At 42.9% G+C, this 15,332-nt stretch overlaps 1 protein-coding gene across 6 annotated transcripts in view; it reads right to left on the bottom strand.

Moving 5' to 3' along the window:
- The window catches only part of NEDD4 (NEDD4 E3 ubiquitin protein ligase), a 319,682-nt gene that overhangs the window by 214,911 nt on the left and 89,439 nt on the right, over positions 1–15,332 (bottom strand). For 2 of the 6 annotated variants that reach the window (XM_033919612.1, XM_033919611.1), the window contains exon 1: positions 3,080–5,006. The exons of 2 other annotated variants lie outside the window; for them this stretch is intronic. In XM_033919612.1, the coding sequence (XP_033775503.1) occupies positions 3,080–4,606 (1,527 nt within the window). In that variant the 5' untranslated portion in view covers positions 4,607–5,006. Of the gene's footprint in view, positions 1–3,079; positions 5,007–15,332 lie in introns of those variants that run through there. 2 more of the 6 variants (XM_033919610.1, XM_033919609.1) reach the window with 2 other exon arrangements.

The raw sequence follows: 15,332 nt of genomic DNA, 5'->3' as shown, positions 1-15,332 counted from the left end.
ATTCTCTATTTTATTTTTTCATTACTCTACTAATTGTCATTTTTCCAGGTACTTTAGTTAGATTGTGAGCCTTCGAGACAGTAAGGGAATTTCTAAGTACCTATTTTACTTATAATTTTAATGCACCCTATTGTCTATTTTTCTGTAAACCGCTTAGAATCCTAACGGAGTTTAGCGGTATATAAGAAATAAATTACATAAATTACATTACATTCACGTGTTGCACGGCACATGGCACAAAGGCTCTCCTCAAGCGCCCATCCAGCACAAACCAGGCATGAATTGAAGGTAAAGGAGCCAGAGGACTCCATCCCAGCTAGTTTTGATGCAAAACGAGGTGATTTGAAGATTCTGGAGAACTCTGAAAAAAAACCCCGGGAAATCTAATATGGCAGCATTTTGGCATAAAAAATGGCTTCAAAACACTAACTAAAACAAAAAGTCTGCGATTTTGGAGGTAGGGAAACCAAACGGAAAGGTCAGAAACCTGAAAAAATTGGTTTTAAGGACCACCCTCACACACACAATTTTCCTCATAGACTGTAACAACCTTACTCAGAGACCTGTTGTGGAAATGTGCTGCAGCCTGCCTCAGCTCCTAAGATAGCTGGATCTGGGAGAAGAAATTACTGCTTCAAATGGACTGCTCCTCCAGCGCTGAATTTTTGGGCTGTCAGTCAGACCAGTGTCTAACAGCCTCAAACCCCTGTGGACCCAAAGATACAAAAAGGGGAAGGCGAAGCACAGCCAGCTACTTGTGGATCCCTGCTGAACCCCTATGACCTGATAGCCTTTGCTCAAGCCCCTGTGATACAGTAGGCAAGCAATGCTTCAAGGAGAACAGACCCTGAGCACCAGAAAAGTTTCTGCAGTCTGGTTAACAGGTACCACAGAGGAATTGGCCTGTCAGCTGCAGACCTCAGTCTGCTTCTCCTCCATTCAAGCAGAGCTGAACCCTTGATGAGGGGAACTTTGAGCATCAAAAGCCATCAAAAATTTGTGGAAAATCCCCCAGAAAAAGAATATGAAGATATAGAGAGAATATGAATCAGAAAGACTCCTTCCGGTTCATGTGTAGAAGGAACTACTGAAGGGGGCAGTAGAACCCTCTAGTGAAGGAGGAGGGATTCAAAAGCTAGAGTGGATTCCTTCTGCATGGTTCACGAGCATTGGGATATTACCTGTCCAGCCAGAATGACACACCTATTGCACTAGGAAACATCTATCTGTTTAATTCATTTTCTATCCCGTTTTCCCCAAAGAGCTCAAAAAGGGTTACAAGTTAAACATGCATAATATACAGTTAACAGGTTATGATTTGCACTAGATTTGCCATAATTACAGTATAAGTTTATGATACAAGTTTTTATCCTAACTTGACACATACTAGGGGTCTAATACACTGTATTTTTTGCTCCATAAGACACACCTGACCATAAGACGCATCCTAGATTTTGAGGAGGAAAACAAGAAAAAAACATTCTGAACCAAATTCTCCCTGTCACCCAACTCCACACTCCTTGTCAGGCTCTGCACCCTGTCCCCCTTCCCTGCCATGCTCTGAACCCTGCCCCCCTCTGGTGATCTAGTGGTAGACAAGGACAGGGCGGACAGGGACAGGGCAGGCAGAGACAGGGCACAGATGTCAAGGCAGATGACTTTTTAAAATATGCAATGTCACCTCAGTAACAACTACAGAAAAATATACAAATATAGTGCAAAATATAGACAGCAAATATAAATTCTCAAAACTGACACATTTTGATCACTAAATTGAAAATAAAATAATTTTTCCTACCTTTATTGTCTGGTGATTTCTTTCTTTCTTTCTTTCCTTCCTCAGGCCCAACAATTGTCCCTTCCTCCCTCCCTCCTATGTTACCCTCACTGCCTTCCAGCCTTTGTCCTCTTCCCCCCCAAAAAACTCAGGCCCTTAATGCTTTCCAGCATTTGTACTCTTCTTCCCTCCCCCCCCTGTTGTCTGGTGATTTCTTTCTTTTCTTCCTCAGGCCTAACAATTGTCCCTTTCTCCTTCCCTCCTGTTCCCCTCACTGCCTTCCAACCTCTGTCCTCTTCCGCCCCCCAAGCCTGCCTGCCCACTGGATTTAATTACCTCCTGCTGCTGTGAGAACATGTCACTGAAGAAGCAGCAGCAGTAGGGGGGGGGGAAAAGGGGGACAGACTCCTGGCTCAGTAGCGTGACACCCGGAAGGGCCAGGCAGATGCAGCGATTGTCGGGGGTAAGGCTTCTGGGCTGGCGGTGTGCAATCGCTGCACTTGCCTGGCCTTTCCCTTCTTCTACTTTCAGCAGTGAGCAATGAGCAGCGGCGGTGGGTGAGGGGCAGGTGGCAGTCCTGCAAGGTAACGGGGGGAGGGGGATTTGGGGATTTGCTCCATAGGACGCACCCTTTTTTTCTCTTATGGAGCGAAAAATATGGTACATAATATACAATTTACAGGTTACAGTTTACCATAGTTATCCTTACAATGCAAGCTTTCCAATGCAATATACAGTTTACAGGTTATGACATTCCCAGATATATTTTCTTAATTCCTAATTTTTTTTAATTGTTTTGGGATCTCTTCCAATATATGAAAAAAGTATGTCAGACACAAATCATCATAAGCATTAACTGGCTTTTTAAATAGCAGCTTCTCAAATGTAATGGCATACAGTACGCCCCTAAAATTCATGGGGCGTTTTGTTCCAGGAACACTTGTGAATTTCAAAAAAAAACCACAAATGCGGTCTTGAATCTGTAAAAAGGCAGGAGAGGGCAGCTGGGGTGCAGTAAATCATACCCAGTATGCTCGGGGGGGGGGGGGGGAGGAGGTGGAATCAGCTGTGCAGAAGGCTGATTGGTTGACTGTGAGGGGGAGGGGAGAGGAGGAGGAATTGGTACAGAAGGCCGATTCGCGGACTCATTTCCTATATTTTCTGACTGGCAGTCAGAAAATACCGCAAATAACCAAGTCCACGATTTGCGAATTTGCGGGGGAACACTGTAGACATAACAAAAATTAAAATTCATGAACATCATTCTTTCTGCATTCAAATAAAGAAACAAAACCAACATACCTGAGATTGCCATAAATTATTAACAGTTTCCCTTGCAGAATGTCTATTTGGATGTGTTTGAAACCTATCAATCTGTCTTTCAAGTCCAGGCGAGAACTGTATGTGCAAATGGGATGTCCCTACATTTGGACAACTGTACTTAAGACTAGATAAGCAGCAGGAAACTTGCCGATTAGGTCCTTCCGAGATACTTCTTTGCAGAATATGGTGTGTTTTTCTCTTTTGTATATTCTTTCTTTCTAGCTCTCCATTTACCTGACATTCATTGTTTTGTGAGGGCAAACATACAGATGTGCTACGAAATAATTTTATATGATGACAGTTTGTACCAGAATTTAGTTCCATTTTCTCTCTTGGTAACTCTGGGTTGTGGGGGTCACTAGTTGCCTTGTTTCCCACTATAGATGGTCTTTGTTTGGAAAAATGTACTGAAATAAGGGAACATCGATCAGGCATTTCTCCACAACTTGTTTTATCAGAATGTTCTGGTTGTGAATCATTCGAGTAAAGTGGCCTGACATCTCTTCTATCAGACGAAGGACAAGTGTTTTTTGACAGTCTAAGTCCATTAACTGCTGTTGAGAGGAAGCTCTTGGTAGTATGATCTTCATTTTGTATAATTTCATTAGCACAAAGCATCACCTGATGTGAGGTTTGATAACAGCCTCTGCTTGACAAAGGGCCTGAGCTTACTGGAGAAGCTGGTGGTGTGTTAGATGGGCTCCGAGGAAAAATGACCAAGGATGAACAACGTCTCAGTGGAACTTTAGTTTTTCTTCTTGTTGGCAGTCTTACTATTTCCATGTCTTTATCTAAGCTATTTTGGTCAAAAGGAATAGTACTTTTACATCTAGAAAAAATTTTGCATGGACTATATCTGAAAGAGTCATATTTATTTGTAGTGCCCAAATGGGATGAATTTCCATAAAATACTCCTTCGCCCGAGGAAATAATAAAACTACTGTCACAGGTGATAGTGTTATTACATAAACTCACATCACTTGCAGTACTTGTACATGATCCATAATCACTATTACTGCTACTGTATGATCCATTTTCACTGGTTCCAGTACTGCAAGAATTGTCATTACATATAGTGGTGTTGCTTAGGGAAGTATCATTTATGATGGCATTTGATCTATAAGTGCTTATATTGTTATAATCAGTTCCATCATGGTTGACAGCAACAAATGAAGTATCTTCTGTAGAAGACACTGTGGTAACAGGTTTATGACATCTGTTGTGTCTTCTTGGTTGAAGAGAAATTTTCAGGGAAGTGCTCTTTTTGGTACTGCTTTCTGATGAAACAGAAGAACAATGGTGTGAATTAACTATTTCTGGCGAAACAGGTGGTAAAACTCCTGGCCTAGGAGCCAACTTCATCTGTATGACATTTGGTGCAGAATTCTGGGACAGTCCCTTGAAATACATGTGAATATTGCTATCCAATCCATCCTCAGAGGTTTCTGGAAGAGGATCAGTATTACTCCTCCTTGTTGCAAAATGCAATCTTAACCGTCGTGCCATTTATTCTTGTTTCTAAACATGCTACTGAATAAAATCCTCTATAAAATCTGTCACTTCCAATAGGCAGGCTAAATGTAGCTTCAAAAAAATCTCTGTTTAAATATATAAAAAATCTTATACAATACCCCAAAAGAGTTCACAAACCTGCATCATTTGTTCCAGTCAACTGTGAGAAAATTGTCTGACAGATGAAGAAAGGCACATTATGAAAACATCTTGGATTGCTCTTAGTCAGAATGCATTCACTTACAAAGCACTTCATTTCCAGCGACCTTTAAGCAGAGCTCAGTTGCAACTGACTGGCTGAAAACCTGCCAACTTCATTTAAATTATATCTTCTCCAATTTGCATGAATAAGTCCAGTCCAAAGACAGATTTCTTGCATTTCAAACTTAAAAAGTTTTCTTGCTCCAGCTATACTGTTGAACAGTAAACTGCTTGATTAAATAATGCATCTAAACTTTCTTCAGCAGTGTTATGACCACTAATATTTTTACCCACTGGTATAGAATTACAGGAAGTTGGTAGGAATGAAGCCTCACAGAACTGAGTATCAGACTTAGGACTGAATTTCCAAACACTATCCATACAAGGTAACTAGTGAAGCTATAGTTCTGCTGGAAGCTACCAGTACTTATTACAATTTCAAATTTCCAAACTTTTAAGAACTAAACAGAGCTCTTTTATAGGTTTTGAAAGTTAAACAAATTACTTAAAGTTTCTTTTTTGCTTTGTTTCACTCTCTATAACTTTAGATAAGGTTTACTTAAATTTCCTAGTGCAGTAAATTAAGACCTATTGTCACTAATTTAGGGGGGTCATTTATTAACAGTTAATGTGTGCTGATGCTGTTAATGAGCATTATTTGCAATAGGGTATATTATTATACAGTGGGCCCTGCAGCAAATAACAGACTTTAATTCAGTTAGTGCACATGAACTGTTAATGAAATGGTCCTCGTTTCCATTATATAAAAAAGGCAGCCGTTTGGGTTATATTTGTTGGTTTCACAGAGGTGCTGAATTTAGATTTATGTGCACTCTGGCAGCTGAGCATAAAGCCATACCAGGGAAGTTAGGCAGTGTCAAGAGACTAGTAGTATGGCTGGCAGAAAGCCCAGGCAATGCCTAACACAAAGGGACATGATGCCTATGTATATCAGAAACAAAGCTAGCAGGATAGTCCAGGTCCGTCCAGCCCAAGAAGTGCAGGACTTAATGGCAGATCCAGTGGAGGCTGTCCAGGAGAGAAGGCAGACCTACGTATAGGAAGGGGAGAGAGGGGAGGGTTTCAGCAAGGAAAGAGAGAGGGGAGGTTGACTGTTCTAATAGTTATCAAAAGTGAACAAGAAATGTTTGATATTATACACACATATTTATAAAAATGTAAAGGAAGCAACTCATCAGCAATATAAATTATTCTGACAATATAACAACAATTTTATGCAACAATACTGGCAATTTTCTAATGTTGCTCTCCTTCAGTTTGCCCTGGCATATACAGTATGCTGACATCCTCAGACTGATAGTAATAACACTATGCAACCTGCTTTTTGCCAACATAGGAGAAAAAGTTTTGGCTGGTAAATCAAATAGTAAATTGCTTTCTGTATATTTAATCTGATGTGAAATGAATGGACTATACAGTAGGAGTAAATTAAAGCCATTGAACATCTACCCTGTAATATTTAAGATTCAAAGGCAAAAGCAGAAGAATGCTCTTGAATTGTTAAAATGGTTACCTGAAATAATAATAAATATTCTTAAGTATGTAGGACATACATTTTCACAAGCAAATGCCAATTATTGTATATTTATACAATCATGTCCGACAAAGAATTTTTCCTGGTTTCCATTTCAGTAATGAAAAATCATATGTAAAAGCTCTTTGCTGACATCAAGTGGAATGATAAAAAATAACCTATAAAAGTATCTAGTGTTCCCACACAGGCTTGGAAATAATTACAAATACATATCTCAAAGATCCAAGAACATTAGTCCATTTATTTTTTTATAAGTTAAAATGCTGGTTAAATTTCTGCTCAGTATATATTCAAGCTGACTGCATTTTTATTGAGAAAGCAATGTGCAACATTTGACTCTCACTTTTAAAAACAAATGGCAATAGCATCATGGTGTTTTTTTATTTTAAATTTGCAGGAGTCAATTTTGTCTAGCAGTATTCTAAGGCAGTGTTTTTCAACCGCTGTTCCGCGGCACACTAGTGTGCCGCGAGATGTTGCCTGGTGTGCCGCAGGGCATTCAGGGGCCCGGAGCTGACAGGGGGCCCGAGGCAGGGGCACCAGTAGCTCGCCAAGGTAAAGTGAGTCGATCACCCAGGACTCACTTTGTCTTGGCGATCTAATCTATCGAGCTGATAAGTCTTTTTCTCCCCGACGTCAATTCTGCAGTCGGAGAGGAAGTTCGGGCCAGCCAATCGCTGCCTGGCTGGGCGGAACTTCCTCTCCGATTGCAGAATTGACGTCAGGGAGAGCATGCGTCGGCGTCAGCTTTGGGGCCTGTTATCCATTGGTGGGTCCTGTTCCCCGATGGCAGCGGCAGTGGCAGTGGCTTGGGGAACGGCAGGGAGAAAGAAAGAAAGGGGGCAGGCAGGGAAACAGAAGGAAAGAAGAGAAACAGAAAAAAAGAAAGACAGGTCAGGGAGAGAGGAAGAAAAAGTTGGGGGAGGGAATGAGGTGTGGAGGAGAGAAAGCATACAGGCTGATAGAAGGGAAGAAAGATTGGATGCACAGTCAGAAGAAGAAAGTGCAACCAGAAATCACCAGACAAGGTAAGAAAAATGATTTTATTTTAAATTTAGCAAAGTGGAGGCAGTATTACCACAGTTTTAAGAACATAAGAACATAAGAACATAAGAAGTTGCCTCCGCTGAGGCAGACCATAGGTCCATCCTGCCCAGCGGTCCGCTCCCGCGGCGGCCCATCAGGCCCATCGCCTGAGTAGTGGTCCATACCTATCTATACCCTTCAATCCCTTTTTCTTCTAGGAATCTATCCAAACTTTCTTTGAAACCATTTAATGTTTTCTTGTCTACAACAGCCTCTGGAAGCACGTTCCATGTATCCACCACCCTCTGAGTGAAAAAGAACTTCCTAGCGTTTGTTCTAAACCTGTCCCCTTTCAATTTCTCCGAGTGCCCCCTTGTACTTGTGGTGGTCCTTAATTTGAAAAATCTGTCCCTGTCTACTTTTTCTATGCCCTTCAGGATCTTGAAGGTTTCTATCATGTCTCCTCTAAGTCTCCGCTTTTCCAGTGAGAAAAGTCCCAACTGCTTCAACCTGTCGGTATATGGGAGATTTTCCATTCCCTTTATCAGTTTAGTTGCTCTTCTCTGTACTCCCTCAAGTACTGCCATGTCCTTCTTGAGGTACGGCGACCAGTACTGGACACAGTACTCCAGATGCGGCCGCACCATTGCACGATACAGTGGCATGATGACTTCCTTCGTCCTGGTCGTAATACCCTTCTTAATGATACCCAACATTCTGTTAGCTTTCTTTGAGGCTGTAGCGCACTGCGCCGATGCCTTCAGTGTTGCATCTACCATCACTCCCAGGTCTCTCTCCAGGTTACTGATCCCTAGCGGTTTTCCCCCCATTCTGTATGTGAACATCGGGTTCTTTTTCCCCACGTGCATGACCTTGCATTTCCCTATGTTGAAGCTCATTTGCCATTTTTCGGCCCACTTTTCCAGCTGCGTTAGATCCTTTTGGAGATTTTCGCAGTCTCCCCTGGTTTGAGCCCTGCTGTATAGTTTTCAAAGGAATTTGCCCAAATAACTTAATAGTTAACTGGGTAAATTCCCAGAGATGAAAACTTCCCTTCACTTACTATGCACAGTTCTGAATTTATATCTGCTGTCTATATTTTACAATATGGTCACCTTTTACTAAACCGCAATAGTGGTTTTTAGCGCAGGGAGCCTATGAGCGTCAAGAGCAGCGCTGGACATTCAGCGCAGCTCCCTGCGCTAAAAACTGCTATTGTGGTTTAATAAAAAGGATGGAGGGTATATTTGTCTATTTTTGTATGCTATAAAAACCAAATACAGAGAGAGACTGAGAGCTGTTGACGAAGAGCTACGTGTGTGTCTTTCTTCGATTCCAGCCAGAATATCAGCTTTGTGTTCAGCCAAACAGGCCCAGGTTTCGCACTGAATAAAGTATTTTATAATTTTTCACTATTCTGTTTACTTAATATTTCATAATAAAGTAATTATAAAATACTTTCTTTGTGTTTATTTGATTCCTATTCAAGAGAATTACTTTATATATAGTCAATATAGGCACAGAGTTAAATTTTTTAACATTTTCTAATGGTGGTGTGCCTCATGATTTTTTTCATGAAACAAGTGTGCCTTTGCCCAAAAAAGGTTGAAAAACACTGTTCTAAGGTATACTTGGCCCTATTGCCCAAATTTCTTATCAGTTACAGCAATCTAGCGAAGTTATTTACATATAGCAGGTGCTCTTAGAAGACAGCAGGATATGTATCCTTAAACTTGAGTGATATCATCCTGACTGAACTTGGCTGCCCAGAACATTGTATCTTTAAGAGGCCTCTGGCAGTGGCCCACCGCACATGCGTGAGTGCCTTCTTGCTTGACACGAGAGCACAGGATCCTCAGTAACATAAGATAGCTAAAAAGAATTCAACTCCAAGGGTGAAAGGGTTGTAAGGATAGCTGTCCTGCTGTCCTGTTTGGTTCAAAAGAAACCAAGAGCTGTGTGAACTAAGGGCTTTAATCCACTCCAGATAGAAACACAGAAACATGATGGCAGATAAATGCCAAATGGCCCATCTAGTCTGCCCATCCACAGTAACCATTATCTCTTTCTCTCTCCGAGAGATTCCACGTGCCTATCCCAGGCCCTTTTGAATTCAGACACAGTCTCTGTCTCCACCACCTCTTCTGGGAGACTGTTCCATGCATCTACCATCCTTTCTGTAAAAAAGTATTTCGTTAGATTACTCCGGAGCCTATCACTAGAGAATGACACGGTTACCTGCAGGTAATCCGCCAAAACGGGGATGAAAAAAAACCTGGTCACCGCGGGTACGGGGACAAGACCATTCACCGCCCCGTGGAGTAGTGAATGACCTTGTCCCTGCAGTTAATTGAGGGAACGTCGCAAAATACTTAAAAGCCGATCGCGCGATCTGAGCATCTCCCTCCCTCCCTTGCCCTTACCTTCGCTGGCAATTTTTCTCTTAACAAGCATCCGGAGCATTTTCTGAAGTTGCGTGCGGCTAGCTGGCTGCCTGAAATTTCTCCTCAGATGCAATCGGAAACAGGAAGTTGCGTCGGAGGAGAAATTTCAAGCAGCCAGCCAACCGCACACGACTTCAGAAAATGCTCCTGCTGTTTGTTTAAAGAAAACTCGCTAGCGAATGTAAGGGCAAGGGAGGAAGGGAGATGCATGGACCGCAGCGGGTGAGAGGGAGGAAGAGGGCTGCTGCTGGGGACAGAGTTTCCTATAGAGCTTGGGGGGAATAAAAGGATACCAAAGCAAAATTGGCCGAGGAGTAGGGCCTCCCAGGGCTCATCTGTGGCCATCCATTCTTTCTCTGATGCAGCAGTGGCAGGGATGAGTGCCTCACTTGCTGATTCTGGGCTCAGACTCAACTGGGATAGTGCACTTGGGTCCACGGGGAGGGGAAGGGGGGACCGGGCAGGAGTAGTAGGAGGGGGAGGAAGAAAGATGAACTGCCAGACACAACTCAGCACTGAAATCTGTCATATAGCACACAGCTTTCCAGGCTTTGGAGATGAAGACAGCAGTGTTCCTTCATAGTAGGAAGGGAGTGAAAAGGAAAGAGATGCTGTGCCAAGGGGATGAAGTAAGAGGGAGACAAATATTGAACCCACAGCAGGAAAGAGAAAGGTGGCCAGATAGGCAGGTGAGCCAGATGCGGGGGGGGGAGAGGGAGAAAGAGGGAAAGAAGCTAGATGGGGTTGGAGAGAGACACATTGGTGTGGAAGAGAGGGGAAATCTGGACATAGGAAGGTAACAGAAGGGAAATTATGTGCATGGGGGCATAGGGACAGAGACATAAAGGGGAGATACATGGGGATGGTATATGGACATGGGGGGGGGCAATGTCTGACACAGGAGGGAGTATACAGATACAAAGGGGAGATATTAGAAATGGGGAAAATAGGAACACAGAAGCAAGATAGATTGTGCGGATGGGATCAGATGGTTAGCGGGGACGAGACAGGGACTGAACTCGCGGGGACGGGATGAGGATGAGCTCATGGGGATGGGGACAAATTTTTTCCCCGTGTCATTCTCTACCTATCACCTCTTAATTCCTTTGCCCTCTCATTGCAGTTTCCTTTCAAATTAAAAAGACTCGACTCGTGCGCATTTACATTACGTAGGTACAGTGTTTAAACATCTCTATCATATCTCCCCTCTCCCGCCTTTCCTCCAAAGAATACAGATTGAGATCTTTAAGTCTGTCCCCATACACCTTAGGATGATGAAGACCACATACCATTTTAGTAGCCTTCCTCTGGACCGACCCCATCCTTTTTATATCTTTTTGAAGGTGCGGCCTCCAGAATTGTACACAATCTTCTAAATGAGGTCTCAACAAAGTCTTATATAGAGGCATCAATACCTCCTTTTCCCTACTAGCCATACCTCTCCCTATGCAACCTAGCATCCTTCTAGCTTTTGCCGTCACTTTTTCAACCTGTTTGGCCACCTTAAGATCATCAATAATAATAAAACGCTAGAGCGCGCATGCGCTCTCAAAAATTTGTGAGTCCTGGCGCCGTGAGGTGTGCTTCTGTGGCAACATTCTAATTGACACCTCACGGCGCTTGCAGGGGCTGGAGGCGCATGCGCGCGACTGTGCTCTCTACAAACCTCCCAGCTCCAGCGGAGTAGGCAGCACCAGTGGCAGCAAACAAGTGGCAGACAGCAGCCCCGCTCCTGCTGTTGACCCTCCACAAACCTCCCAGCTCCAGCGGCGTAGGCGTAGGGAAAGGGGGCTGCTTTGGGGGGAGGTGTGCTGGGGACAGACAGCTTTGCTCTGGGGGAGAAGACAGAAAAGGGCCATGGAGAGACATTTGGGGGGGAGGTGGGTGCTGGGGGCAGACAGCTTTGCTCGGGGGGAGGGGGGAGACAGAAGGATACAGACAGCGGCCAAGGAGAGAGAGATAAAGAAAGACAGACAGACATATCTATTCTAGCACCCGTTAATGTAACGGGCTTAAAGACTAGTCACATATAATCACACCCAACTCCTGCTCTTCTGTCGCGGGTCGGCTGGGGGGGGCGGTAGGAGGTTCTTGGGGGGGCGGTCGTTGGGGGGAGGGGGGTTTGCGTCGAGGGCAGGAGGGCCTGGGATCCCTCCTGCCCGTAATGTAGTGCAGGGTGGGGGTAGGGGGTCGCCGTGGCCAGGAGGGTTTGGGCTCCCTCCTGGCCAGAACAACTAGCGGGGGAGGGGGGTCGCCAGGGCCAGGAGGACTTGGGCTCCCTCCTGGCCCAATATTGTCGGGGAGTTGGGGAGTCGGCGGGGCAAGAGGGCTTGGGCTCCCTTTTGCCCCGATCGTGTCGGGGAGTCGGTGGGGGCAAGAGGGCTTGAGCTCCCTCTTGCCCCGATCGTGTCGGGGGTGCCGCGGTTGGCTGGGGCAAGAGGGCTTGAGCTCCCTCTCGCCCCGATCGTGTCGGGTGTCGGGACCGCCAAGAGGAAGCAGCAGGACACCGGTAGGAGCTTCTACATGATGGGGGGGGGGGTCGGGAGGCTGTGGGGGTGCAAGAGGTCCTTCAGAGTGGGGTGCGGGTGGGAGTGCGTGCGAGTGGTCCTTCGGGGTGGGGGTGCCGGTGCGTGCGAGCGGTCCTTCGGGGTGGGGGTGCAAGCGATCCTGCGGGGGGGGGGGGTGAATCGGACGTCGGGGGGGGGAACTATGTAAAAAAAAATTTTGTACCACGCACTCACGCGTATAACGTGCAAGGGTATGCGCGGTACGTAAAAACCACGTATAACGCGTGTGTTATATTCGAGAAAATACGGTAGTTGCCGTACAATGAGTGATTAGAGAAACTGGGCCTCTTCTCCCTTGAAAAGAGGAGACTGAGAGGAGACATGATCGAAACATTCAAAATAATGAATGGTATAGACTTAGTAGATAAAGACATTGTTCACCATCTTCAAGGTAGAGAGAACGAGAGGGCACTCTCTAAAGTTAAAAGGTGATAGATTCCGTACAAATGTAAGGAAGTTCTTATTCACCCAGAGAGTGGTAGAAAACTGGAACGCTCTTCTGGAGGCTGTTATAGGGGAAAACACCCTCCAGGGATTCAAGACAAAGTTAGACAAGTTTCTGCTGAACCAGAATGTACGCAGGTAAGGCTAGACTCAGGGCAATGGTCTTTGACCTAAGGGCCCCCGCCGGAGCGGACTGCTAGCACGATGAACCACTGGTCTGACACAGCAGCTGCAATTCTTATGTTATTATGTTCTTATTAACATTTTTCTATATTGCATTATAAATTATTCAGACAGTGATTATATTGTGCTATTTGAACAAATACACTTCAGAATTCTTAGCCCGAAGCCCCCTTAGCCCATGGTTCTTGGCCCCTTAGTGTATCACCTGAGGTCTCAAAATAAGAAACTGTTTTCTTTTCTTCTGGGTCGGACACGAAACATCTGGATACATTCTTATATTATTTGACAAAAAGGGAACATCCTTATATTTAAAGAACAATTTTAACATCCATTCCCTATCAGAATCAATAGCAAACTGTACCAATAAAGTAGCCGAAACTTGATTAGATAGCTAGAAAAATATATACAGATATTCACATACACCCAGTCTTAGATAGATAGAAAGATAGATATAGAAAGATATATACAGATATTCACATACACCCAGTCTTAGATAGATAGAAAGATAGATAGAGAAAGATATATACAGATATTCACATACACCCAGTCTTAGATAGATAGAAAGATAGATAGAGAAAGATATATACAGATATTCACATACACCCAGTCTTAGATAGATAGAAAGATAGATAGAGAAAGAGATAGAGAGAGAGAGAGAGATTAGATAGAAAGATATATACAGATATTCACATACACCCAGTCTTAGAGAGAGAGAGAGATTAGATAGAAAGATATATACAGATATTCACATACACCCAGTCTTAGAGAGAGAGAGATTAGATAGAAAGATATATACAGATATTCACATACACCCAGTCTTAGAGAGAGAGAGATTAGATAGAAAGATATATACAGATATTCACATACACCCAGTCTTAGAGAGAGAGAGATTAGATAGAAAGATATATACAGATATTCACATACACCCAGTCTTAGAGAGAGAGAGATTAGATAGAAAGATATATACAGATATTCACATACACCCAGTCTTAGAGAGAGAGAGAGAGAGAGATTAGAGAGAAAGATATATACAGATATTCACATACACCCAGTCTTAGAGAGAGAGAGATTAGATAGAAAGATATATACAGATATTCACATACACCCAGTCTTAGAGAGAGAGAGATTAGATAGAAAGATATATACAGATATTCACATACACCCAGTCTTAGAGAGAGAGAGATTAGATAGAAAGATATATACAGATATTCACATACACCCAGTCTTAGAGAGAGAGAGATTAGATAGAAAGATATATACAGATATTCACATACACCCAGTCTTAGAGAGAGAGAGATTAGATAGAAAGATATATACAGATATTCACATACACCCAGTCTTAGAGAGAGAGAGATTAGATAGAAAGATATATACAGATATTCACATACACCCAGTCTTAGAGAGAGAGAGATTAGATAGAAAGATATATACAGATATTCACATACACCCAGTCTTAGATAGATAGAAAGATAGATAGAAAGATATATACAGATATTCACATACACCCAGTCTTAGATAGATAGAAAGATAGATAGAGAAAGAGATAGAGAGAGAGAGAGAGATTAGATAGAAAGATATATACAGATATTCACATACACCCAGTCTTAGAGAGAGAGAGATTAGATAGAAAGATATATACAGATATTCACATACACCCAGTCTTAGAGAGAGAGAGATTAGATAGAAAGATATATACAGATATTCACATACACCCAGTCTTAGAGAGAGAGAGAGAGAGATTAGATAGAAAGATATATACAGATATTCACATACACCCAGTCTTAGAGAGAGAGAGAGAGAGAGATTAGATAGAAAGATATATACAGATATTCACATACACCCAGTCTTAGAGAGAGAGAGATTAGATAGAAAGATATATACAGATATTCACATACACCCAGTCTTAGAGAGAGAGAGATTAGATAGAAAGATATATACAGATATTCACATACACCCAGTCTTAGAGAGAGAGAGATTAGATAGAAAGATATATACAGATATTCACATACACCCAGTCTTAGAGAGAGAGAGATTAGATAGAAAGATATATACAGATATTCACATACACCCAGTCTTAGAGAGAGAGAGATTAGATAGAAAGATATATACAGATATTCACATACACCCAGTCTTAGAGAGAGAGAGATTAGATAGAAAGATATATACAGATATTCACATACACCCAGTCTTAGAGAGAGAGAGATTAGATAGAAAGATATATACAGATATTCACATACACCCAGTCTTAGATAGATAGAAAGATAGATAGAAAGATATATACAGATATTCACATACACCCA

This window comes from Geotrypetes seraphini, chromosome 14, assembly GCF_902459505.1.
Source record: "Geotrypetes seraphini chromosome 14, aGeoSer1.1, whole genome shotgun sequence".
Taxonomy (NCBI): Eukaryota; Metazoa; Chordata; class Amphibia; order Gymnophiona; family Dermophiidae; genus Geotrypetes; species Geotrypetes seraphini.
This window is presented reverse-complemented; position numbering and strand designations above follow the sequence as displayed.